The 26,683-nt window shown below is 51.0% G+C and overlaps 1 protein-coding gene across 3 annotated transcripts in view; it reads right to left on the bottom strand.

The window, feature by feature from the left end:
• Window positions 1-26,272, bottom strand: part of SLA2 (Src like adaptor 2) — a 37,507-nt gene extending 11,235 nt beyond the window's left edge. The window contains exons 1-6 of one of the 3 annotated variants that reach the window (XM_050807280.1): window positions 23,953-26,261; window positions 20,016-20,103; window positions 18,634-18,767; window positions 12,456-12,555; window positions 10,929-11,015; window positions 9,982-10,085 (exon numbers count right to left, since the gene is read on the bottom strand). In XM_050807280.1, the coding sequence (XP_050663237.1) occupies window positions 9,982-10,085; window positions 10,929-11,015; window positions 12,456-12,555; window positions 18,634-18,724 (382 nt within the window). In that variant the 5' untranslated portion in view covers window positions 18,725-18,767; window positions 20,016-20,103; window positions 23,953-26,261. Of the gene's footprint in view, window positions 1-9,981; window positions 10,086-10,928; window positions 11,016-12,455; window positions 12,556-18,633; window positions 18,768-20,015; window positions 20,104-23,952 lie in introns of all 3 variants that reach the window. The other 2 variants (XM_050807281.1, XM_050807279.1) reach the window with 2 other exon arrangements.
• Between the last annotated feature and the right edge of the window lie 411 nt (window positions 26,273-26,683).

Below are 26,683 nucleotides of genomic sequence, written 5' to 3'. Positions count from 1 at the left end.
ACATCTCAAAAAAAAAAAAAAAAAAAAAATCTATAACATACTTCATGGGATTATTTTCCATCTAAGATTGGGAACGAAGCAACAATGTTCTTACCAGGTCTACTCAGTGTTGCACCAAAGGCCCTAACAAGTGCAGTAAGACAAGAAAAAGAAATGTAAAGTATATGGATTGGAAAATAAAATAATACAGCTACGTTTACTTACAGATAACACAATCATATACAGATAATCCTAAGGAATCTGCCATAAAGCTACTAGAACTAAAAGTAGATTTAGCAAGGTGACCCAGAGTCAATATGCTTTGAGAAGTGTAGTGACCCCAGTGGGGTCTCTGCCTCCTTTTCTTTGGTTTCTTTGCCTGACTGAGAGCTCTTTGACCTTTGTACCCTTAATTTTTTTTTTCTTTTTATTTTTTAGAGACAGTTTCACTATGTTGCTCAGGCAGGCTTCAAACTCTGGGCTCAAGTGATCCTGTTGCCTCGGCCTCCCAAGTAGCTGGGCCTCTAGGTGTGCACCACCACGCCCGGTTTGCATTCTGTACCTTTGAGAAGAGTCTCTTCTTGAGCTGTGCTGTAACCCTGAACAAATTCTGTGGTTGGGAATGGGCTAAATATTTGAACATAGGCCCAGAAGGCCAACCAACCCAGCTGAACTAGTGACCAAGACCTTATATCTTTTGCATGGTTCTTGAACCACCCCACCCTAGCCACTGTCACCAGTTATTAGAATCAGAAAGGGTAGCTACACTTGGGATCTGGTCTCAGGGATAAAGAGGTCAGGGGTCATCCATCCCTGATTGCTTCCTCTCTCTCAGCCTCACATCCAGCCCAACAGAAAGCCCTACTGGGTGTGGTCAGAACACAGCTAAGAACCGACCACTTCTCACCTGGACAGAGCCTGCTGCAGCTTCCTGCGTGGCTTCCTCTCTTCGCAGCAGGCAGGAGGAGTCAGGTCATCTCACTCCCCTGCTCAGAATCCTCCCTGTCACACTTAAAATCAATCCCGAGTCCTCTCCCTGGAAAGGCTCTGTGTGACCTGACTCCCAACTCCCCACTCCCCTCGTCCTGTCTCCTGTGGCCGCCTGCTGAGGACGCACGCGCCTCCCTGAGGCCTGTGCTCACACTCACACCCTGGCACTCCGTGTCCTCTGAACGCTGCTTTATTTCCTCTTGGCACTTATCACTCTCACATTCTTTTCTTATTTGTTTACTGTCCACCTTGCCAACTAGATTGTGGGCAGGAATCTTGCTTTTCATACTGCAGAATCTCTGGTTTTCTGAACAGTGCCTGGCACAGAGTCAGCACACAGTATCTGTTTGTTGAATGAATGACTGAGTCTCTGTGATAAACACTCGGATGGAGCCACGATGACAAGCAGTTTTAAAGGAGAGCTCATCACCGTTTGCACTCCTACTGTCTGTGGGCACAGATGGTGTTGGGAATGATTCTTGAAGGCCTATCATTGCACGATTTGCAGCAAACACATATTGAGCATTTACTAAGCCCTACTCTGCCCTGGGGACAGAAGGCCCACCCAGAGCCAGCCCTCAGCTGAAGACAGAGTGCTGTGGGGCACACAGGTCCAGGTGACTGATGGGGGAGCAGGTCACTAGGGGTAATGGGGAGGTGACTTTGGTTCTGTCTTTGGAACTGATGCTACAAATGGCCTGAATCTTCCTGTTTGAGGGGCAGTATCCCCCAGCTCTTCATCCTCTCTCCCCCTCTCAACATGCATAGGTGTGCTGACCTGCTCATTCATTTATTCAGTAAACATCTGCTGAGCACCCACTACATGCTGGACACTCTGCTCTGGGCCCAGACACACGTATGAAATCATCACACTCGGGGGAAATAAGCGCTGTCTTGTCAGCACATCCACAGCTAGGATTTTCCTTAACGGTCCTCATTTCACGTATGTAGTTCCTGTATTATTCTCATCAGAGCATGTCCCCAGATTTTTTTTTTTTTTTTTTTTTGAGACGGAGTTTTGCTCTTGTTCCTCAGGCTGGAGTGCAATTGCACGATCTCAGCTCACTGCACCCTCCACCTCCTGCGTTCAAGCAATTCTCCTGCCTCAGCCTCCTGAGTAGCTGGGATTATAGGCACCTGCTACCATGCCTGACTAATTTTTTTGTATTTTTTAATAGAGACAGGGTTTCACCATGTTAGCCGGGATCGTCTCTCGCCAGGCCCATGGCCTCCCAAAGTGCTGGGATCTCGAATTTTTTTGTATTTTTAATAGAGACTCCCATGTTAGCCAGGCTGGTCTCGAACTCCTGACCTCAGGTGATCAACCCACCTTGGCATCTCAAAGTGCTGGGATTACAGGCATGAGCCACCGTGCCTGGCCATGATTTTGTTTCAGGAAATAAATTTAGCCAGCTGTGGTGGCTCACACCTGTAATCCCAGCACTTGGGAAGTCTGAGTGGGAGGATCGCTTGAGCCCAGGAGTTCAAGACCAGCCTGGCAACATAGTGAGATCCTGTCTCTAAAAAAAATTTTAAAGTTAGGCATGGTGGTGCACCCCCCTGTAGTTCCAGCTACTCAAGAAGCTGAGGTGGGAGGATCACTTGAGCCCAGAAGTTCAAGACTGCAGTGAACCATGATTGTGCCACTGCACTCCAACCTGGGCAATAAAGTGAAATCCTGTCTCGAAAAAAAAAAAAAAAAAAAAAAAAAAAAAAAAAGCTGGGTGTGGTGGCTCATGCCAGTAATCCTAGCACTTTGGGAGGCCAAGGTGGGTGATCTCCTGAGGTCAGGACTTTGAGACCAGCCTGGGCAACATAGCAGAACGCTGTTTCTATTCAAAATACAAAAATTACCTGGGCCAGGCATGGTGGCTCACGCCTGTAATCTTAGCACTTTGGGAGGCCAAGGTGGGTGAATCACTTGAGGTCAGAAGTTCAAGACCAGCCAAGGCAACATAGCAAAACCCCGTCTTTAAAAAAAAAATACAGGCCGGGCGCGGTGGCTCATACCTGTAATCCCAGCACTTTGGGAGGCCAAGGCGGGCAGATCACGAGGTCAGGAAATCGGGCTCATCCTGACTAACACGGTGAAACCCCATCTCTACTGAAAATACAAAAAATTATCCAGGCCTGGTGGTGGGTGCCTGTAGTCCCAGCTACTAGGGAGGCTGAGGCAGGAGAATGGCGTGAACCCGGGAGGCAGAGCTTGCAGTGAGCTGAGATTGCGCCACTGCACTCCAGCCTGGGTGACAGAGGTTCCGTCTCAAAAAAAAAGAAAAAAAAATACAGCTGGGCACAGTGGCTCATGCCTGTAATCCCAGCACTTTGCGATGCCAAGGCGGGCGGATCACAAGGTCAAGAGATCAAGACCATCCTGGCCAACATAGTGAAACCCTGTCTCTACTAAAAATACAATAATTAGCTGGGTGTGGTGGCATGCGCCTGTAATCCTAGCTACTCGGGAGGCTGAGGCAGGATAATTGCTTGAACCCGGGAGGTGTAGGTTGCAGTGAGCTGAGATCGTGCCACTGCACTCCAGCCAGATGACAGAACAAGACTCTGTCTCAAAAAAAAACCCACAAAAATTAGCCAGGCATGGTAGCATATACCTGTAGTCCCAGCTACTCAGGAGGCTGAGGTGGGAGAATCGCTTGAGCCTGGGAAGTGGAGGTTGCAGTGAGCCAAGATAGTGCCACCGCACTCCAGCTTGGGTGACCCTGTCTTTAAAAAAAAAAGAGAAACTGAAAAGAAATAAACCTATTATAGCTACAGAAGAGGTCTTTTCAAGATGCTATGGGAGTTGAGAACAAAGATTGACATAGTCTGGGAAGGCGATAATCTGGGAAGGCGATGGTCTGGGAAGGCGATGGTCTGGGAAGGTGATGGTCTGGGTAGGTGATGGTCTGGGTAGGCGATGGTCTGGGAAGGCGATGGTCTGGGAAGGTCCCATTGGAACAAATGGCGAAGGATGAGTGTGAGTTTGCCGTGAGGAGAAGCAGAGGGCAGGCTTTCCAGATGGAGGGAGGGGTATGTGTAAGGATGCAGTGGTAGAAAGAACAAGGCATGTTTACAGAGTGGCTGGTGGGCAGAGGGTCCAGAGGGAACACTGGAAGCTGTGGCTGGATGCGGGGCCTAGAGGAGGACCCACCAGAAAGAAAGGCACAGTATAAGTTCCTGGTTTCAGAAAGCTCCGGCAGGGGTAGGCAACATCACCTCTGGGACCTCTGGGGTCAGGTGGTCCAGTGACAATGCTGGGAGGGGCTATGAGAGATCAGATCAGGAGCTGCGTGTGGGAAGTGGGCCTAGTAGGACCCTCCTGAACCTTCTCTGCTGAGGCCTCTGAGAAGCTTTGGGGATGCTGAATCTGGCTGCCTCCACTGTCTGCACCCTGAGGACAAAAGCCATGACTTAGCAGGCCTGACTCAGAGGAGATGCTCAGTAAGTGTTTCCCAACTGAAAGTGGGCAGAGGTGAGCCCCACGGGGGCAGGAACGACGTCTTGCTCATCAGTCTCCCTTATAGTGCCTGATGCAGAACAGATATACAGCAGGACAGCCAGGTGGGGCTGCTGCTGGGGCCTGTCCCCAACCCTGTGCTGACCTCTGCACAATCCTGTGACCTCCACAGAGTCTTCCAGGCACCCTTCAGCGACCAAGATTTGGGGCCTGAGTAGAGCCTGGCCATGGCTGTCCCGAGGCCTGTCATATAGCCAGGTATGCCAGAGGGACTTGGGAAGATGGGGTCTTCCCGCTCCGGACTCTTGAGTAGTGTCCTGGTAGCTCAGGGCCCCAGGCCTTCCTCCTTGGTCCACACACAGGCTTGAAGCCCCTGTGGAATCAGTGCCTTTGGGCCAATGAAAAGCTGATCCTGGCATCGCTCACTCACTCACTCGGTCAATGGCTAATTCCCATTATATAAGGGAATATATATAAGGGAATATATATAAGGGAATATATATAAGAGCATACTGTAAAATACATTATCTCTTATTACTTCATTCTGGGTTCCCTAGAATGGAACTCTGTTTTCAAACTCAAGAGAACAGTAGAACCATCCAGAGAGCTTGTCCAAGAAGCAGATTTCTGACCTTTGCCCCCAAAAGTCTGATTCAGTTAGGTCTGCGGTGGGGCCCATGAGTCGACAGTGTCAACAAGTTCCCCTGATGATTTCTGTACACTCAAGTCTGAGAACCACTGTTCTCTGAGGTCACTTGGGCCCTTAGAGTCACTGCGGTGTCAAACCACAGTACAGAAGTTTACACTGTGACCCAGGACACACCTTATAAAAAATCTGAAACAAAAGTTTTATGACGCAATATTTACCCCAACCATGGTAATGTTCTCTGCTCAATTTCACTACCAACACGCACTGGTCCAGACCCACTAAATTAGTGGGTTCTGACCCTGGCTACCCATCAGAATCACCTGGGCAGCTTTTACAGTGTGCAGGCCACATCCCGGACCAGTGAGTCAGAAACCCTGGAGGTGGGGTACAGGCATCAGTAGTTGATTTATTGAATTTATTTATTTATGTATTTATTTTTTAGAGACAGGGTCTTGGTCTGTCACCCAGGCTGGAGTCCAGTGGTGTGATCATAGCTCACTGCAGCATCGACCTCTTGGGCTTAAGTAATTCTCCTGCCTCAGCTTCCCAAGTAGCTGAGACAACAGGCACATGCCGCCACACCCGGCTAACTTAAAAAAAAAATTTTTTTTTTTTTTTGAAGAGATGGGGGTCTCCCTTTGTTGCCCAGGCTGGTTTTGAACTCCTGGGCTCAAGTGATCCTCCTGCCTTGGTCTCACAACATGCTGGGATTACAGGTGTGAGACACTGCACATGGCCCCTAAACTGATTCTTGTCCCACAAATTGACCATGATCTGCAGGAAAACTTTACCTTTCCTGAAAAATTGGCAAATTCTTTTTTTCTTTCCCTGTTCACGTTTTTCGTCTTCCTCTTTGATAAGAAGAGCTGCATATTGATCCATCCCCTTTTGGAGTTGACTATGGGGACCTGGATAATCAGTCCCAGTAATTATGTGGATTTTTTTTTTTTTTTTTTTTTTTTTGGAGACACAGTCTCACTCTGTCACCCAGGCTGGAGTGTAGTGGTGCCATCTTGGCTCACTGCAACCTCCACCTCCCAGGTTCAAGCAATTCTCCAGCCTCAGCCTCCTGAGTAGCTGGGATTACAGGCACCCGCCATCACGCCCGGCTAATTTTTTTGTATTTTTAGTAGAGATGAGGTTTCGCCATGTTGGCCAGGCTGGTCTCAAACTCCTGACCTCAGGTGATCCACCCACCTTGGCCTCCGAAAGTGCTGGGATTGCAGGCCTGAGCCACCTAGCCCGGCCTTATGTGGATCTTATGGATCTTTAAAGATCTTCCTGGATCCGGCCGGGCACGGCGGGCGGCTCCGCCTGGCACGGCGGGCTTCACCGTGCCTTCTCGTTGGAAGTCTGTATTTCTGGCCGGGCGCGGCGGCTCATGCCTGCAATCCCAGCACTTTGGGAGGCCAAGGTGGGCGGATCATCCGAGGTCAGGAGTTTGAGACCAGCCTGGCCAACATGGCAAAACCCCGTTTCTAGTAAAAATACAAAAAAAAAAATAGCCCGATATGGTGCCTCATGCCTATAATCCCAGCACTTTGGGAGGCTGAGGCGGGTCAATCACCTGAGGTCAGGAGTTTGAGACCAGCCTGACCAACATGATAAAACCCTGTCTCTACTAAAATCACAAAAATTAGTTGGGCATGGTGGCACATGCCTGTCATCCCAGCTACTCAGGAGGTTGAGGCAGGAGACTCACTTGAACCCAGGAGGTAGAGGTTGCAGTGAGCCGAGATCGCGCCACTGCACTCCAGCCTGGGCAACAGAGACTCTGTCTCAAAAAAATAATAATTACCCCGGTGTGGTAGCACACGCCTGTAATCCCAGCTACCAGGGAGGCTGAGGAATGAGAATCACTTGAACCCAGGAGGCGGAGGCTGCACTGAGCCAGAATGTGCCACTTCACTCCAGCCTGGGTGACACAGTGAGACTCTGTCTCAAAAAAAAAAAAAAAAAAAAAAAAAAAAAAAAAAATTCATGGATCCATACGGCTTTCTCCTCTATCATTCACACGGTTTTCTCTTTGCGTCTGTGCCTTCTTAGGTAAGGGGCAGAGTGGCCATAAGGGCTGGCCACTATATTCTTGGGGCTGAACCAGGCCAGAGAATGGGCCAGGGGTGGGGCAGCTGAGCACTGAGCACTTCCTGTGGCTTCTCAAGCTCCGGGGGACAGTCTGCAGTGGGGCCCTGCTCCACTCCGCACCGCTGCTGTGGTTTCCTGTTTGCAGCTGCTGTGCTGGGCTGGCCTCCCCAGCCCCTCCACCAGCATATGGATGTATGTGAGGTGGGGGTGCTGATGCTGCCTAGAAAATAGCAGGAGGGGCCTCAGAGAGGTCAACCCAGGAGCGCCCAAGGGCAAGGGAGGAGACATAAAGAAGCTGGAGAGGGTCCTGGGAGGGAGACTGAGGCAGAGAACAAAGGGTCCCGACAGCCTCTCACAGTTGGTTCATATCAAGGCGGGTGCCAGGAGGTCTGTCCGCTCCTGGTACCTCCTTTCCTGGTCTGTCACTGTGCTTGCAGTGCCAACATTACTGCCCCATGTGGGCCTTTCTTGGGGGCCTGGAGTGAGAGGAGCTGTGGCTGAGTTTGAATCCTGGCTGTGCACTTACTAGCTGTGTTTCCCCAGGCAAACTATTTCTCTTCTCTAAGCCTCAGTTTTTCCATCTGTAAAATGAAGACAATGGGAGTACAATCCCCACACATTGTTTTAAGTCACTTAAAGGGTTTAACACAAATGTGGGTGCTGCTGCTCCTTCAACGTCCCTCTTTGCCTCTGCCTTAAGGGACTCGGGCAGCAGCTCAGAGGGAGGCAGGGTCATCAAAGAGACTGTCAATCAACTTTGTGTTTTCATTGCAAAAGGCCCTGCACCTGGGGTGGGAGACGTCCCACATGAATGTGTGATGTGGCACATCCCTACCCCTCTTTGGGCCTGTTTTTCAGTCTGTACGGTGGGGAGAGGAGGATCCATGAGGTGACTTCCAATGGGTTTCTAGCTCTGACTGGCTACTGACCCAAGAGATCCTGTCACTGTTTTAACGTTTTGCCAAGAGATCAGAATCATGTGGTGTTTTGGGGAGGGAGGAATCCCTCCTAGTCAGCGCAAGGAAATTCTGTGACTATACTCTATTAAAAATCCTAGTTGCCAATGTATTGGCTGAGCCTAGATCCCTACTGTGGGCCATTCACATTCACTTTTATTTTTTTAAGATGGAGTCTGGCTCTGTTGCCCAGGCTGGAGTGCAGTGATGCAGTCATGGCTCACTGCATCCTGGAACTCCTGGGCTCAAGCAATCCTCCTGCCTCAGCCTCCCAAGTAGCTCAGACTACAGGCAGGCACCACCATGCCTCACTACATTTTAAATTTTTTTGTAGAGAAGTTGTCTCATTATGTTGGCTAGGCTGGTCTCAAATTCCTGAGCACAAGTGATTCTCCCACCTCAGCCTCCCAAAGTGCTGGGATTACAGGTGTGAGCCACAGTGCCCCGCCTGTATTCGTTTTTAGAAATGCAGATTTTTGCTCTATTGCTGATAGGCTCTCATGGCAGCAACATGGCAGACAACAGCCAGACTGCTCGACACCAAGGCTAGGAACTCCAGCCCTTCACATCTGGCCTTCTGCCTGCCCCACCCTCAAGTCATATCATACTTGGCTCTCAGCATTGGAGGGGCAAGCCCTGGCATCACTGTGAATCTCAAATAGAGATTCTGTGCCATGGAACACTGGTTTCCAGTGACCTAGGAGCTCTCTGAGAGCAGGGACCATGTCCACCTCCCTTAGCAGAGATGCCTAAGGCCTGACACATACAGTAGGTCCTGTCCTTCCCTGAAGGCTCCCCACATCATGGGTGCTGGAGAAGCATTTGCTGAATGAACGAACATAGAGTGAATATTACAGGTGCTGCATGATGAAACGCTCCTGCCTTCAGAAACACTTGGGAAATGCCCAGTTAGGCAAGCGCGATGCCTTAAGAAGTCTTGTGTTAACACAGATTATGAACCTCTCAGAGAAGGATGATTTTCGGTGTCCTCTAAACTGACCCCCCATCTCCTCTATTTCTAAGCAGGTGGCCCACAGAACACACTCAGAGAGTCCCTGTAATGAATCCTCTCGTCTCCCCCAAAGCCCACGCCCAGCACCGTGTCTCTGCTGAGGAGCAGTTCCACTGCCTTGGGAGAAAACCTGAGCTTCTCAGCCCAGCATCCAAGGCCTCTATGCTGGAGCCTTGCTCACTTCTAACCTCCTATTGTCCTGAGGTACAGGCCCCTGGCCCACCCCAGCACCAATGTGTCTTGTTGCCTGGGATCCTGTGGGAACATCCTTCAAGTTTCCACTCATGGCCCACTCCTCCATGAAGCCTCCCTTGATTGCTCGAAAGTTAGCTGCCTCTCCTCTGCTTTCATGGCCTGTCTCCATCTCCCCAAGCCTGGGCCCCCCATGGCTCATATGGGCAGGACATGGAGCTGGGGCTCAGGAAATCTTGGTTGACTGAGGAGTCAGGCAAAGCCTATTTTCTGGGCCGCGCCTGCAGTCATATATCTGTGGGCTCTTTTCTTTTTTTTTTTTGAGACGGAGTCTTGCTCTGTTGCCCAGGCTGGAGTGCAATGGCTGGATCTCCACTCACTGCAAGCTCCGCCTCCCGGGTTTCCACCATTCTCCTGCCTCAGCCTCCCAAGTAGCTGGGACTATAGGCGCCCACCACCTCGCCCAGCTAGTTTTTTGTATTTTTTAGTAGAGACGGGGTTTCACCGTGTTAGCCAGGATGCTCTCAATCTCCTGACCTCGTGATACGCCCACCTCGGCCTCCCAAAGTGCTGGGATTACAGGCTTGAGCCACCGCGCCTGGCCAGGGCTCCTTTCTGAGACCTCCACGCAGGGAGGGCCTGGGCTGGCGCTGAGCTTACCCACCTCTCCTGGTCTGGCTCTCCCGGATGAGGAAGGCCCCTCCAGGGTTCCCAGGTAACAACAGCAGTTCCTCAGCTTTCTCCCTGCTTAGGCCCTCATACAGCCACCTGGAGGAGTGAGAGAGAGGGACAAGGGACAGGGTCAGCCTGGAGGAAGAGGGAAGCCAAGATTTTACCACCGCCTCTGAGTGACCCTCACAAGGCCCTCCCTCTCTGGGCCTCAAAGTTCTACCTGTTCCACAAAGAGCTGGGCTCAGGGTCTCGGAGGCCCACGCCATCTTTGTCCTCCTAGTCCTGGCTCCAGGGCCCTGGCAGGATAAACTCATGGGGACAGCCTCAGCTTTCTCTGCCTGGAGACCTCATTCCCAAGTAACCTGGGTTGGTCCCAGCCTCTCTGCTATCCCTGCTCAGTGCCCCCAGCACCCTGATTCTATCTACTCACCTTTCTAAGCCCCACCTTCCCAAGAGCTGCCCCTCTGATGTTTTTCTTTTTTAATTGAGACAGGCTCCTGCTGTGTGGCCTAGACTGGAGTGCAGTGGCACAATCACGGCTCACTGCAGCCTTGACCTTCCAGGCTCGGGCGATCATCCCACCTTAACCTCCCTAGTAGCTGGGACCACAGGTGCGCACCACTGTGCCAGGCGCTCACAGGGCATGCTCCCATCTCCTATTTGGACTTTTCAGTGTTTTCCACCATGAGATCCTGGCAACCTCCAAAGCCCAGAACTCCACACCTCCTCTATGGGCCTTCCCAAGCCCCTCCCCTGGCTCCCACGTCTCACAGGCCAACCTGTGCTAGGATGAGCTGTCTGCCCCTCTTGAGGGCAGGGCCTCAGTTCAATTCTCCTCCATCCTCAGCTTTGCTCAGCGCAGAGCCGCGCATAAAGGGGAGCTCTTGTGGGAAGAGAAAGCAGGAAGCTCCGCAAGGCGGGCCTGGGGTGGGAACTCACCCATGGGAGACTTTGGCCACGTGGACGCTGGGGATGTTGTATTCTCTGCCTGAGACTTCAGACAGCACCCTCCACCAGTCTCCATCCCTGGAGAGAGAAAAGAGTCGGGGTACCTTTTTCAGATGAGCCAAGGCCCCAGGAACTGCACATTCAGGGTTGGCAAGGAGCCTCTCAGGCTGGGTCCTGCAGCCACCTGTCCCACCTGTTTCCCAGGCTTCCCTGCATTAGCCTGTCCAGGTAGCTCCTGAGTCAGGGCTGGGGCCAGTGGTAGATGGCACGACTCCAGGCTCCCTGCTACAGGGCACTGGCCACCCACTGCCTCTCCCTGTGGGGGTGTCCAGCCGCCTGAAATTCCACCACAGGGTTCCTGTGAGCACTTCAGCAAAGGCTCGTGCTTTTCTACCTGGAGAAGGGCCCCTTCTCCCGGGACAGCATCTCTATTCCTTCCTTCCTTCATCTATTTTTATTTTTTTGAGACAGAGTTTTGCTCTTGTCGCCCAGGCTGGAGTGCAGTGGCGTGATCTCAGCTCACTGCAACCTCCGCCTCCCAGGTTCAAGTGATTCGATTCTCCTGCCTTGGCCTCCCGAGTAGCTGGGATTACAGGCACCTGCCACCAAACCTGGCTAATTTGTGTATTTTTAGTAGAGACAGGGTTTCACCATGTTGGCCAGGCTGGTCTCAAACTCCTGACCTCAGGTGATCTGCCTACCTCGGCCTCCCAAAGTGCTGGGATTACAGGTGTGAGCTAGCACACGTGGCCCATTCATTTATTTTTAAAGACAGAGTCTTGCTGTCACCCAAGCTGAAGTGCACTGGCTTGATCATAGCCCACTGCGGTCCTGAACTCCCGAGTTCAAGCGATTCTCCCACCTAAGCCTTCCAGACAGCTGGGACTACAGGCACGCACCGCCATGCCTGGCTCTATTAGTGACACCTGGGACTACAGGCACACACCACCATGCCTGGCTCTATTAGTGACACCTGGGACTACAGGCACACACCACCATGCCTGGCTCTATTAGTGACACCTGGGACTACAGGCACACACCACCATGCCTGGCTCTATTAGTGACACCTGGGACTACAGGCAGGTACCACCATGCCTGGCTCTATTAGTAACAGCTGGGACTACAGGCACGCACCACCATGCCTAGCTCTATTAGTAACAGCTGGGACTACAGGCAGGCACCACCATGCCTGGCTCTATTAGTAACAGCTGGGACTACAGGCAGGCACCACCATGCCTGGCTCTATTAGTAACAGCTGGGACTACAGGCACGCACCACCATGCCTGGCTCTATTAGTGACACCTGGGACTACAGGCAGGCACTACCATGCCTGGCTCTATTAGTGACACCTGGGACTACAGGCAGGCACCACCATGCCTGGCTCTATTAGTGACACCTGGGACTACAGGCAGGCACCACCATGCCTGGCTCTATTAGTAACAGCTGGGACTACAGGCACGCACCACCATGCCTGGCTCTATTAGTGCATATTCAGGTACCCAGTGCCCATGGACTTACTCAGAGACGATGGTCAATGGCTCCCCCAGTCTCAGCGACAGCTCGGCTGGGCCACCTGCTGGGAAACTGCCCAGGGCCACAGCTGTGGACTTGCTTCTCTCTAGATGGAGGGACAGAAATGGTCACCCACTTAGCTAGCCCTGCTCCATGCGTGACGTCTAGTGGAGTCTGGCCTGGGTCTGGCTCCCAGCATCAGCCCTCCACAAGCACCCTGACGGAGTCCCATCCACTTCCTAAGAGGGCCACCCTTGAATCAAGCTTTGCCAGCAGAGCTTTGCAGGGCCCTGACATTGCCCAGACAGAAAGAAAGAAAGAAAAGATTTGCAATTGGGTCGTGCTCCATCAGCACCGCATGTAGCCTGAGCAACAGGGCAAGATCTTATCTCTAAAAATTAGGCTCAATGCAGCCTTGACCTCCTGGGCGCAAATCCTCCAGCCTCAGCCTCCTGAGTGGCTGGGACTACAGGTGTGCACCACTACACCCAGCTAATTTAAAACCATTGTTTAGTAGAGATGAGGTCTCGCTATGTTGCCCAGGACATGATGGCCATGAGGCTCAGGATGTGGTGACCATAAGGCCCAATTTCAAGGCTGGGCCTCAGGCGGCAAGGGCACCCTCAGCACAGGACGCATGCCCTCACCCACCCCAGAGGGCAGCCTGCTCAGGCCAGCCAGACTCCCTGTGACTGCCGAGCCTTGTAGCCTGAAAATCCAGCTTTCAGCAGCTGCTGAAGGCCACCTCACTGCACCCTAGTGTCCCTCCCTTCTTCCCCCTGTCCTTTCTCTGTAAGGATTCCTGAGACACTTGTAGCACATAAACGCATTAAGTATGAGAAGCAGCCAGGGTCAGCAAGAAGGGTCCATCTGCATCCTAGACACCCTGTAGGAAGCAAGGTCTTAGAGGACTCTGGTCCTCTAAGATGGAGCTGGGACCCCAGGAAGTGGGGCAGGGGACGCAAACGAGCAGACAAGGATGTGGGGGTTGGGTGGGGGCGCCGTGTGGGCTGAAGGGCCTGTGCTCCAAGTGGGCATGGGAAGAGTGAGGCTGATTCTGGAAATGGACTAGTTCCTCCACATCCTCCCAGACACATGTGGAGACCCCTGCAGTGAACCCAGCCTGGAGAGCTCCCCAGGGGTCTCTCCTCTGAGGTCTTTGCAGCATAAGGCCTGGCCATTCCATAGTGCAGGGAAATGTCTGATGCTTGGACAAATGATGCACATCTTGTGACAGGTGCTCTCTGATGAGAATGGGAAAATGTGGCCTGGGAGGGCCCCTTTCCCTCCTGGAAGCCCTGGCCTTGCACCCCTGGGGGCAGCCACCCAGCTGCATACACTACACTGTCCCCCTGAATGGCCTCACTCTGCCTGGCTGACTTACCTTCATCCATTTCCCAACCGAAACGTCCCTTCTTCCAGGAAGCCTTCCCTGACCAGCCACTTCTGCACACACTCTTGGTCAGAATCCCTTAAAACATACTGCCACCAAAATCTAAGTTCTAGTTGGTGATTGGTTTAGCACCTGTCCCTGGGGCTCAACTGTCCCTGAAGGCATGGACTGTGCCTGTCTTGTCTACTTCTGTGTCCCCAGGTCCTGTCACAAGGCCTGGCATGTGGTAGATTTAAAGTGGTTGCAAGAGGCCGGGCGCAGGGGCTCACGCCTGCCATCTCAGCACTTTGGGAGGCCGAGGCACGTGGATCACCTGAGGTTGGGAGTTTGAGCCCAGCATGACCAACATGGTAAAACCTCATCTCTACTAAAAATACAAAATTAGCCCGGTGTGGTGGCGCATGCCTGTAATCCCAGCTACTTGAGAGGCTGAGGCAGGAGAATCACTTGAACCTGGGAGACAGAGGTTGCAGTGAGCCAAGATCACACCATTGCACTCCAGCCTGGGCAACAAGAGCTAAACTCCATCTCAAAACGAAAAAAAAAAAAAAAGGTTGCAAGACTGACCAGCCGTGGTGACTCACGCCTGTAATTCCAGCACTTTGGGAGGCCGAGGCAGGCAGATAGCCCGAGGTCGGAAGTTCCAGACCAGCCTGGCCCACATGGAGAAACCCCGTCTCTAATAAAAATACAAAAATTAGCTGGGCGTGGTGGCGGGCACCTGTAATCCCAGCTACTCAGGAGGCTGAGACAGGAGAGGCGGAGGTTGCGGTGAGCCACCATTGCGCCACTGCACTCCAGCGTGGGCGACAGAGCAAGGTTCCGTCTCCAAAAAAAAAAAAAGAAAAAAATGTGCTTCAATCTGTTTTACTGCAGTGACAGATTAATAGCTTGGTTGGCAGAATTTACTCACAATTCTAAATAATTTTTCTTTGAGGTAAGTAAATCTGCTCGGAATTGTCTTGGCTCATCAGTGTTTGCTTGTCAGCATTTTCTGTAACTGAAATAGGAGTGAGGTGACCCTTGTTCTATTAGTCAAGATCTACCTCTAAGGCATGTGTTTTTTTTTTTGGTTTTTTGAGACGGAGTCTCGCTTTGCAATCTTGGTTCACTGCAACCTCCGCCTTCCAGGTTCAAGCGATTCTCCTACCTCAGCCTCCTGAGTAGCTGGGATTACAGGCACCCACCACCACACTTGGCTACTTTTTGTATTTTTAGTAGAGATGAGGGTTCACCATGTTAGTCAGGCTGGTCTCGAACTCCTGACCTCGTGATCTGCCCGCCTCAGCCTCCCAGAGTGCTGGGATTACAGAATTGAACCACTGTGCCCAGCCTACCTCTAAGGTTTTAATCGTTTTGAACCCAGTACTCTTGTTTGAAATGTCCAGCTGTAAACTTTGCTACATATTTGTAGGCACAGTGATGTTATTTCTTCAATGTAGGCTCATAGTCTGTGAAGTTTGCTTTTTTTCTTTTGAGATAGTCCCACTCTGTCACCGAGGCTGGAGTGCAGTGGCATGATCTAGGCTCACTGCAATCTTGACTTCCCAGGTTCAAGCGATTCTCCTCCCTCAGCCTCCTGAGTAGCTGGGATTACAGGCACATACCACCATGCCTGGCTAATTTCTTTTGTACTTTTAGTAGAGACAGGTTTCTCCATGTTGTCCAGGCTGGTCTCAAACTCTTGACCTCAGGTCTGCCTGCCTCGGCCTCTTTTTTTTTTTTTTTTTTTGAGACAGAGTCTCACACTGTCACCCGGGCTGGACTGCAATGGCATGATCTTGGCTCACTGCAACCTCCACCTCCTGGGTTCAAGCGATTCTCCTGCCTCAGCCTCCCAACTAGCTGGGATTACAGGTACCCACCACCACGCATAGCTAACTTTTTGTATTTTTAGTAGAGATGGAGTTTCACTATGTTGGCCAGGTTGGTCTCGAATTCCTGACCTCATGATCTGCCCTCCTTGGCCTCTTAAAGTGCTGGGATTACAGGCATGAGCCACCACACCTGGCCTGAAGTTTGCTTTTTTTAGTCAGCTCCATAAAACAGTGTGCTAAGATTTTCACATCTTTAATTATCACATGGTTGAGGAGAGTTCTACATTACAAATGAAAAACTTGAGATGGGGAATTTAGGCGATGTATTGTTTTGTTTTGTTTTGTTTTTGAGACAGAGTCTTGCTCTGTCCCCCAGGCTGGAGTGCAGTGGTGCGATCTCGGCTCACTGCAACCTCTGCCTCCCAGGTTTAAGAAATTCTCCTGTCTCAGCCTCCAGAGTAGCTGGGACTACAGGTACATGCCACCATGCTTGGCTAACTTTTGTATTTTTAGTAGAGACAGGGTTTTACCATATTGGTTGAGCTGGTCTCAAATTCCCGAGCTCAGGTCATCCACCTGCCTCAGCCTCCCAAAGTGCTGGGATTTACAGGCATGAGCCACCACCCCTAGCCAATTTAGGTGATTTAACTAAAGTCCCAGTAGCAAAACTTGCACAAAAGCCATATAAGGCACATGTCCCTAGGCTCTGTCCAGGGGAGCGAGGAAATACTCCGTGAAGTAGTGTGATCTTGTTATCTGTGCTAGTTGATTTTATGTGTCATTGTGGCTAGGCCACACAACCCAGATATGTGGTCAAATACCAGTCTAGATGTTGCTGTGAATGAGATTGAATTTATGTATTTTTTTGAGATGAAGTTTCGCTCTTGTTGCCCAGGCTGGAGTGCAGGTGCAGTGGTGCGATCTTGGCTCACTGCAACCTCTGCCTCCCAGGTTCAAGTGATTCTCCTGCCTCAGCCTCCCAAGTAGCTGGGATTACAGGTGTGCGCCACCATGCTTGGCTAATTTTGTATTTTTAGTAGAGATGGGGTTTCACCATGTTGGTCAGGCTGGTCTCAAACTCCCAACCTCAGGTGATCCACCCACCTCGGCCTCTCAAAGTGCTGGGATTACAGGCGTGAGCCACTGCGCTCAGCCGAGATTGAATTTAAGTCAGTAGACTGAGTAATGCAGATGACCCTCCATAATGTGAGTGGGCCTCATGCAATCAGCTGAAGGTCATAAAAGAACAAGACTGACGTCCTTTGAGGAAGAGGGAATTCTGCCTCCAGACTGTGGTCGCACTCAGGACCACAGCATCAGCTCTTCCCTGGGTCTCCAGTCTGCCTTGCCGATTTCAGACGTATAGCCTCCACAATCGTGTGAGCCAGCTCCTCAAAACAAAATCTCTATACACACACACACACACACACACATTCCCCCACACATCATGTATTGGTTCTATTTCTCTGGAGAACCCTAATACATTATTGAAATCCCAATCAAGGTGTGACTTGAGAAAGGATTTGTGGCCTGTTTGGGGGAACAAGAAATAGACCTGGGGCCATAGTTCCAACATCAAAATACCAGAATTGCTAGGATATTTTTATTGTTCAACTGTCCTAGAAACTGAGAGTTTTAGTCAAGACTATATTAGAAAATCATGGTTATAGACTCAGGATATGCATTGTCTATGCTATTTTTCTACCATTAAGACAGTCCTGGCAAGGGCCAGGCGTGGTGGCTCATGCCTGAAATCTCAGCACTTTGGGAGGCCAAGGCAGGAGCATCACTTGACCCCAAGAGTTCAAGACCAGCCTGGGCAACATAGGGAGACTCCATCTCTACAAAAACATTTAAAATGGAGCCAGGCATGGTGGCATGTGCCCGTAGTCCCAGCTACTTGGGAGGCTGAGGTAGGAGGATCGCTTGAGCCTGAGAGGTTCGAGATGCAGAAAGCCATGATCACACCACTGTACTCCAGCCTGGGTGACAGAGCAAGATCATGCATTAAAAAAAAAAAAAAAAAAAAAAAAAAAAAAAGGCACAAAAATAAAAAAGACAGCCCTAATGTCACTTCAGGTAATTTCACAGTACCTGTCAGGTCCACTAGAACAGTATAGCAGAACTTTCTACAATAATAGAAATGTTCTGTAATTCTGTGCTGTCTAACAAGGTGGTCACTCGCTACATGTGCTATCAAGCACTTACTTAAAATAAATGTGGCTGGGGTGATTTAAGACTGTTTTTTTTTTTTTTTTTTTTTTGTGAGACAGATTCTCACTCTGTTGCCCAGGCTGGAGTGCAGTGGCATGATCTCGACTCACTGCAACTTCTGCCTCCCGGGTTCAAGTGATTCTCTTGCCTCAGCCTCCTAAGTAGCTGGGATTACAGGTGCCTGCCACCATGACCGGCTAATTTTTGTATTTTTAGTAGAGACAGGGTTTTACCATGTTGGCCAGGCTGGTCTTGAACTCCTGACCTCAGGTGATCTGCCTGCCTTGGCCTCCCAAAGTGCGAGATTACAGGCATGAACCACTGTGACCGACCCCGGCCTAAAATTTTAAATTTAAGCAGTTGCGTGTGGCTGGTGGCTACTGCAATGGACAGTGCAGCTCTAGGGGGCTGCAGAGGTGGGGATGGCCAGCTCGATGTTTGGATAAACAACTTGTTGAGAAGGAGGGAAGCCTTGGGAAATGCCTGGGGGTCTATCATGCCTCCTGGTTTAATATTCTGGTCAGTGCCTATTGCTTTCTCCTATTTTCTCATTTACCCCATTGTTTACTATTACTGCTAAGGTGGGCTCTATAGGAGCAGTAGGACCCTGCTGTATGGCTCAGTAGGCAGGGCCTGGTATGCAGCAGGACCTCAGTGGTGCTTATGCTGTGTTGGAGCTGCTGGCTAGGAAGGCCCACAGAGGCAGTGAAGTCTAGTACTGTGTGGGAAGGGCCTGGCTGTCACAGGCCCCGAGGCTTACCTGCTTCTGTGGTCACAGGTCCCTGGCCTTGGACAGAGGGACTCAAGCTTGGGCTTGGCAGGGATTTTCTTCTGCTGGGCAGACTTCCCATTGTTCCTCAGCAGAGCACTCAGAAGCACATCATCGACGGAAATCTGAAAGAGACACAGTGAGGGGGACAGAGCCGAGGCTTCTGGCCCAATCTCAGATAACTCTCCCTCCCCAGATCGACCCTGGCTATCTCCTCACAGAGCATGTGAATGACCTCCCTCCTGTGGGGCCAGGCTCCAGCTCCTGAAGGCTTCCTGCACACTGGACGCCGTTTTCTCCACATCTCATCTTTTTTATGCTGCAACAGGCTCAACTTTTTCTTTCTGGGCCTCTGCTTAGGTCCCTCCCATGGGCAGTTATGCCCTCTCCTCTCCGTCAGTCCTGTTTGGATCCTATTCTTCCTTCCCCAGGAAGCCTTCCCAGCCCCTAGCCTTTGTTGATCACTCCTTTGACTTCCTACGGCTCACTTAGAACCCTTTCTCTGACCAGGGATCACACTCTGCTATGGGTGGGAGGGGACAATGACAGGACAGTGAGCTCCCTCCAGGCATACCAGGACCTGTGGCTTGGGTCAGAGGTCTGCAAGGAGGGCTGGGTGTGGTGGTTCATGCCTGTAATCCCAGCACTTTGGGAGGCTGAGGCAGGTGCATGACCTGAGGTCAGGAGTTCAAGACCAGCCTGACCAGTATGGTGAAACCTCATCTCTACTAAAAATACAAAGATTAGGTGGGTGTGGTGGCATGTGCCTATAGTCCCAGCTACTCAGGAGGGAGGCTGAGATAGAATTGCTTGAACCTGGGAGACAGAGGTTGCAATGAGCCCAGATCAAGTCACTGCACTCCAGCCTAGGTGACAGAGCGAGACTCCCTCTCAAAAAAAAAAAAAAAAAAGAGGTCTGCAAGGGGGATCTAAGCAGGCGTGAGAGATGGTGTCACAGCAAGCCACGGTGACACAGATACACTTATTGGTGTCACAGTAAGAGTACCTGTCTCAGCCTCCTGAGTTGCTGGGATTACAGGCGTGAGCCACCAGGCCCTGTACTTTAAGAGGCCGAGTACTTAATCCCAGCACTTTAAGAGGCTGAGGAGGGTAGATTGCTTGAGCTTATGAGTTCCAGACCAGCCTGGCCAGCATGGCGAAATCTAGTCTCTATAAAAGAAACCACAAAAGTTAGCCGGCTGTGGTGGTGCACACCTGTAATTCCAGCTATTCGGGAGGCTGAGGTGGGAGGGCAGGAGGATTGCTTGAGCTTGGGAGGTGGAGTTCACAGTGAGCCAAGATCATACTATTACACTCCAGCCTGGGCAACAGAGTGAGATGCTGTCTCAAAAAAAAAAAAAAAAAAAAAGTACCAGGGGTTGTATGATGCAGTGATGACTTGCAAGGCTTCGGGGGACTGACTGTTGAGCCACTTCCCCTCTCTGTGCCTCCTTTCCTCATCTGAAAAATGGGGATAACAACACTCAACATACAGGTCCGAGAGATAACGCACATGAAAACCCTGGCCAGCCCCCTGTTTCCTTTACCACGTCCTGAATGTCACTTCATCAGAGGCCTCTCCTGGAAGCCTCCCCAGGAGGTCTTGCTCCGTCACCCAGGCTACAGTGTAGTGGTGCAGTCCTAGCTCATTGCACCCTTGAACTCCTGGGTTCAGGGGATCCTCCCACCTCAGCCTCCCAAGTAGCTGGGATCACAGGCATTAGCCACCACACCCAGCCTCTTTGCAAGTTTTTTTTTTTTTTTTTTTTTTTGAGACAGAGTTTTACTCTTGTTGCCCAAGCTGGAGTGCAATAGCGCGATCTCGGCTCACCACAACCCCCGCCTCCTGGCTTCAAGTGATTCTCCTTCCTCAGCCTCCCGAGTAGCTGGGATTACAGGCATGTGCCACCACGTCCGGCCAATTTTGTATTTTTAGTAGAGACAGGGTTTCTCCATATTGGTCAGGGTGGTCTCGAACTCCCGACCTCAGGTGATCTGCCCACCTCGGCCTCCCAAAGTGCTGTGATTATAGGCATAAGCCACTGCGCCCAGCCCTTTTTCTTTTTTTTAAGTTATGGGCTCTCGCCTTTTTGCCCAGGCTGTTCTTTTTTTTTTTTTTTTTTTTTGAGACGGAGTCTCGCTTTGTGGTCCAGGCTGGAGTGCAGTGGCCGGATCTCAGCTCACTGCAAGCTCCGCCTCCCGGGTTTACGCCATTCTCCTGCCTCAGCCTCCCGAGTAGCTGGGACTACAGGCACCCGCCACCTCGCCCGGCTAGTTTTTTGTATTTTTTAGTAGAGACGGGGTTTCACCGTGTTAGCCAGGATGGTCTCAATCTCCTGACCTCGTGATCCGCCCGTCTCGGCCTCCCAAAGTGCTGGGATTACAGGCTTGAGCCACCGCGCCTGGCCGCCCAGGCTGTTCTTGAACTCCTGGGCTCCATCAATCCTCCCACCTCAGCTTCCCAAAGTCCTGGGATTACAGGTGTGAGCCATGGGACCCAGCCTCTTGGGAAGTTTTCGTCATTCATTTTAGAGTTCACTTCTTTAATCTGCCACTATCCTGTAACTGCATCAGGACAAGAACTTCTTTTGTTTGCCTATTACTCAGCATTTAGGGAAGCACTCAGCACACATTAACTAAATGAGACCGCTTCGGACAGGTGTCTTATCCTTAGAATAGTTTAAATCACCAGATTTCCAGGGTAGTGCTGACTTTTCCAAACACTATATTAAAGTGTTTGGGGAGTGGGAGGCAGAGCTTTGTATTTCTTTTCAGATGGTTTCATTCTTTTCAGTAGGGACAAGGCACAATTACACATTTGGCCCAGTTCAGCTGGTATTCATGGAGTTCCTGCTCTGTGTCAGGCACCTGCCAAGGGCTGGCAGTCCCTGGAGGGGAACCCATGCTCCTTACTCTGGAGGAGCTCACTGAATGGGGTGGTGACAGAGTGGGCTCCTTCCTGGATGAGGACGGGTGTCCATCAACATCATGGAGTGATTTCTGTGGCCTCCTGGGCCAGTCCTGTCTGGGGAGTAAAGATCCTACCTTAGCGGATGGAACAGCCTCTCTGTTCTTCAGCCTCATGTCATTGACATGGGAATAACAATACCTGGGCCGGGTGCGGTGGCTCACTCCTGTAATCCCCAGCACTTTGGGAGGCTGAGGCGAGCAGATCACATGAGGTCAGGAGTTTGAGACCAGCCTGGCCAACATGGTGAAACCCTGTCTTCACTAAAAATACAAAAATGAGCCGGGTGTGGTGGTGGGTGCCTGTAATCCCAGCTACTTGAGAGGCTGAGGCAAAAGAATTGCTTGAACCTGGGAGGCAGGGGCTGCAGTGAGCCGAGACTGTGCCACTGCACTGCAGCCTGCGTGACAGAGCGAGACTCTGTACCCGCCCTGCTGCAAAACAAACAAACAAACAAACACCCAATACCTGCTTGCTGCTGCCTCCCTATGGGGAGTTCAGCATTCATCTGGAAGGGAGCTCTTGAACACAGAATGGGCATGTGGCATGGAAATGAGTCCTGACAGCCACTTCCTGCTCAGAGTTTTAGGATCCTGCAGCCTGGGTACACTGAAATGGTGCTGCTGTTCTTGAGGAGGTTTTTTGGTTTTGTTTTACATTATTGGGGTATTGCTGTGTTGCCCAGGCTGGTCTTGAACTCCTGGGCTCAAACGATCCTCCTGAGGAGGAATTTTACAAACCCAAGACCAGGAAACCCCAGGGAGAGAACCTCTGGCTTGGGTAGGGTGAGTGCCCCCTTGAACCTGGTTGGAGCTGTGTGGCCTCAGGCAAAGCATGCAAGCTTCCTGCATCTCATCTGTGAATGAGGTGCACCACAGGCGCCACAGGGCTGTGGGGAGAGTCGCAGGAGTCCGGCACAGAGTGGGTGCTCAGTAAGGCTTAGTTTCCTTTCCCCTCCTTCAGGAAGACCACAGTCACCACCTGCAATAGACCGAGAGACTCCTTCCTGCCGCAGGTGGAGCTAGGGGCTGGGCCCAAAGGCAGACGGAGACAGGGGAGCTGTACTCAGGCTGGAAGCCTCCCCAAAGTCTCTGCAGCTCCCCTCACCTGGTCAAGGACTTGGTCAGGTCAAGGCCAATAAGCCCCTGGGAGCAAAATAAAGACCATGCGATAGGCCAGCCTAGGAGGAGGCAGTATTAGCCACAACTTTTATAAGACAGCATCTAATCATTAACTACACAAATTTTTGAAAATCTTACTATGTGCCAGGCACTTTCCGGAGGACATGAGGCATCGGGTGAAAGGAAAAAGTTAGTCAACGGCAGCGGAGATCAGCTCACTGCCCAGAATATTGGTTGTTTTTTTTTTTTTCAATGTCTCACTTGGGCCCCATTTCAGATACAGTGACCAACTCCCTGAGAGGACGACCTTGTGCTTCTGGTCACATAGCCCATTCGTGAAGGGCTGGGCCTGCTGTCATGTGTATTTTGCGCTTCTGAAGATCATTTTTCAGCGGTGGGTGTAAGAGTGATGGATTTGACCAGGCACGGTGGCTCATGCCTATAATCCCAGCAATTCAGGAGGCTGAGACAGGAGGATTGCTTGAGGCCAGGAGTTTGAGACCAGCCTGGGCAACACAGTGAGACTTCCCCCCGGCCCCGCCATCTCTACAAAAATATAACAAATTAGCTGGGTATGGTGGTACATGCCTGTAGTCTCAGCTACTTGGGAGGCTAAGGTGGGAGGATCCCCTGAACCCAGGAGTTCAAGGGTGCAATGAGCTAGGACTGCACCACTACACTTGAGCCCAGGGGTTCAAGTCTATAGTCATGATTACGCCGCCGCACTCCAGCCTGGGTGACAGAACGAGACCCCAACTCAACAAAAAATAATAATGAATTTGGATCGAGTTAAAAGGAGATCTCTCCCTTTCTTTCAACTGAGAAATATCACCCTTTTGAGAGTGAGATTTCACTGTAGGCTCTCCAGCTGAACTGTCTTGAGAGATGATAGCCCTCACATTCCTGCCTTTGGAGTCTCACTGCAGTGCAGAGAGGGGCCCAAAGTCACACAGCAAATGCGCAACTGAGATGGGACTAGGACGGGCGTGAAGACAAGCTGCAGGGAAGAGCGTAGGCTCCAAGAGGCAGTCAAAGGTGGAGCAGGTGGGTCTTGGTTCTTCTGGGACCCCCAGAAACCACCCCTCTTTACAGCCACTCTCCCTTCTCCTTGAGCTGTTTTTTTCCCAATAGCAAATAAAGCCCAGACCCAGTCTGAGCCGGGGAGATCATTCTTCCTCACCTGGCTCTAGGCCATCCGAGAACAAAAGCAAGCATACTTACTGGTTTGTCATCAAAGGCTTGGGAAGACGGCTCTGCTGAGATGCATGCTCTGGCTGGACAGGTTAGGGCTTTGGGGGCCTTCTGGAAGTCTGCCAGTGTCCTTGGTCCTAGGACTCTCAGCCTGGGAGGATCTTCAGGGAGAGGCTAGGTGTCGGTTTGGGTAGCTCAGCATCCGTCTGCAGTCAGCAGTTTGTACAGCAGGTATAGATCAGCTGCCCCATGCTCCTGAGGGATTCTGGATTGGGGAACCCTCCCAAGCACAGCCGAGCCAGGGAAGGAAAGCCCAGGGCCCTCTGAGCTCTGTCACAGAGACACAGGCGTCGGGTCCTTGGAGCTCTAGCTCCGACTGCAGACTCTGTGGTTCTCACAACCACCCGTTTCCTCTGACGGCATCACAGACCATGGAGGAGCCACCTTCCCCGAGTTCCTGTTTCTAGGGGAGCAGCTGCTGCCTTGTCATGATCCTGGAGCAAAAGGTTTTTCTCTGGCTTTGTGGCATGGTCTTGTCCAAGGAACACAGGACTGAGGAAAATGAGCAGGAGTTCCCATGCTGGCCTAACCATAACACTCACTCAACCGGGCTTAATTGTAGTAATTTCTGGGATCTCCCAAACCTTCTAAATCCAAGTCACCAGACAGGGAGCCCAGGAATCTAAATTTTAAACCAAGCGATTCCCTTGACTGCCGAGTTTGGGAAGCAGTGCCTTCTCAACCTTTAGTGTGCATAGGAATCACCTGCAGATCTTGTTAAACTGCAGGCTCTGATTCAGAAGGTCTGGGGCGGAGTTCAATATTTTGCATTTCTAATAAGCTCCCAGGTGACCCCATGTTGCCAGTCTGGGGACCACACTTTGAATAGCAGTATCTGGACAGTGGTCTCCAAGTGTGGTCCCTAGACCAGCAGCCTCAGCGGGAATTTGTTAGACATGCAAATTCTCAGGCTGCATCCCAGATCCACGGAATCATACTCTGGGGGTAGGCCTGGCAAGCTGTTTTCATGCTTCCAGGTGATTCCAATGCATGCCCAGGCTTGATTTCTTCTTTAACAGGGTCTTGCTTTGTCACCCAGGATGGAATGCAGTGGCACAATCATAGCTCAGTGCAGCCTTGACCCAGGCTCAAGTAATCTTCCCTTCTCAGCCTTGAGTAGCTAGGACTACAGGTGTGCACCAGCACTCATGGCTAATTTTAAATTTTTTTTGTAGAGATGAGGTTTCACTGTGCTGCCCAGGCTGGTCTCAAACTCCCGGCCTCAATTGATCCTCCCGCCTCTGCCTCCCTAAGTGTTGGGATTACAAGCATGAGCCACGGTCCATGCCTAAGCTTGAGAGTCACTGGTCTAGGATAAAGAATCTGACTCCGGCTGAATTGTCTTTGATCAGTGTGTTACCTTCAGTCCCACCTTTCATTAAGATTTAACCACACCCTCTTGCTGCTTCCCCATTAGGGGGATTAGTACTCTTGGAGACAAAGGGCCCACTGCACTGAAATGACTCCTGACTCCAGCTCAGCCCATGCAGCCCTTTCTGGGGCCTTGCCAGCTAGAGCACTCCTGCTGAGGTTCTCCCTTGATCCTGGGGAAGGCTGGTTTGATTTTTATCTTTGTAGGCACTCGGCATAGCGAGCTGAAGGAGTCAGAGTGGAGGCACACTTCTGCACGAAAGTTCTCATCAGGATGTTAGAATGGGTGACAGCCACTCAGGGACGTAAGCCTTGGCTTGAGCCCACCTTCCCACTCCTGCTGCCATACAACTCTAATGCCCATCTTCTTATGACAGGCAAATTTCCAAAACAAGCGTCAAGGTGCAGTTCATGAATGGGGCAGGAAGTAGGGAAACTGGTCTCTTCTTAAAAGAATCCCACCGCATAACTCTCCTTTTCTACTTAGGGAGGCACCTAAGAATTACAAAATTTAAAATCCTAGGTCTTCCACTAAGAAATATGCACTGGTATTCCTCCCTGGCTCCTGGCCAGAGCTCTTAAAACCCTTCTAATTTTCTCGGTGACAGAAGTGTTTTCTGTTCTAATGAGGCAACACTTGGTGGGCTCCTGGATGCGGACTGGTCACTAGAAAGACAAAGCCATCATTATGAGCTTGGAGCTTTCAGTCCCACCCTCATCCTCTGGAGTAGGGAGAGGAGCTGGAGATTGAGTTAATGATTGATAATGCTTATGTAATGAAGCTTCTATAAAAATCCCTCAAGTACGGGGTTCAGAGAGCTTCCAGGCTGGTGAACACATCCAGCACACCAGAAGGATGGCAGACTCCAACTCCCTGGACCCCTCCAGACCTTGCTCTACATACTTTTTTTTTTTTTTTTTTTTTAAGATAAGAGTCTTGCTGTGTTGCCCAGACTGGAGTGCAGTGGTGCAATTTAGGCTCACTATATCCTTTGCTTCCTGGGTTCAAGCGATCCTCTTGCCTCAGCCTCCCGAGTAACGGGGATTACAGGTGCCCACCATTGTGGCCAGTTAATTTTTGTATTTTTAGTAGAGAGGCAGTTTCATCATGTTAGCCAGGCTGGTCTCGAACTCCTGACCTCAGGGGATCCACCCACGTTGGCTTCCTAAACTGCTGGGATTACAGGCTTGAGCCACTGTGTCCAGCCTCCTACATATATATATATATATATATATATATATATATATTTTTTTTTTTTTGAGATGGAGTTTTGCTCTTGTTGCCCAGGCTGGAGTGCAATGGTGCAATCTTGGCAACTTCAGTCTCCCA

This window comes from Macaca thibetana, chromosome 10 (genome assembly GCF_024542745.1).
Source record: "Macaca thibetana thibetana isolate TM-01 chromosome 10, ASM2454274v1, whole genome shotgun sequence".
NCBI classification, from domain to species: Eukaryota; Metazoa; Chordata; class Mammalia; order Primates; family Cercopithecidae; genus Macaca; species Macaca thibetana.
This window is presented reverse-complemented; position numbering and strand designations above follow the sequence as displayed.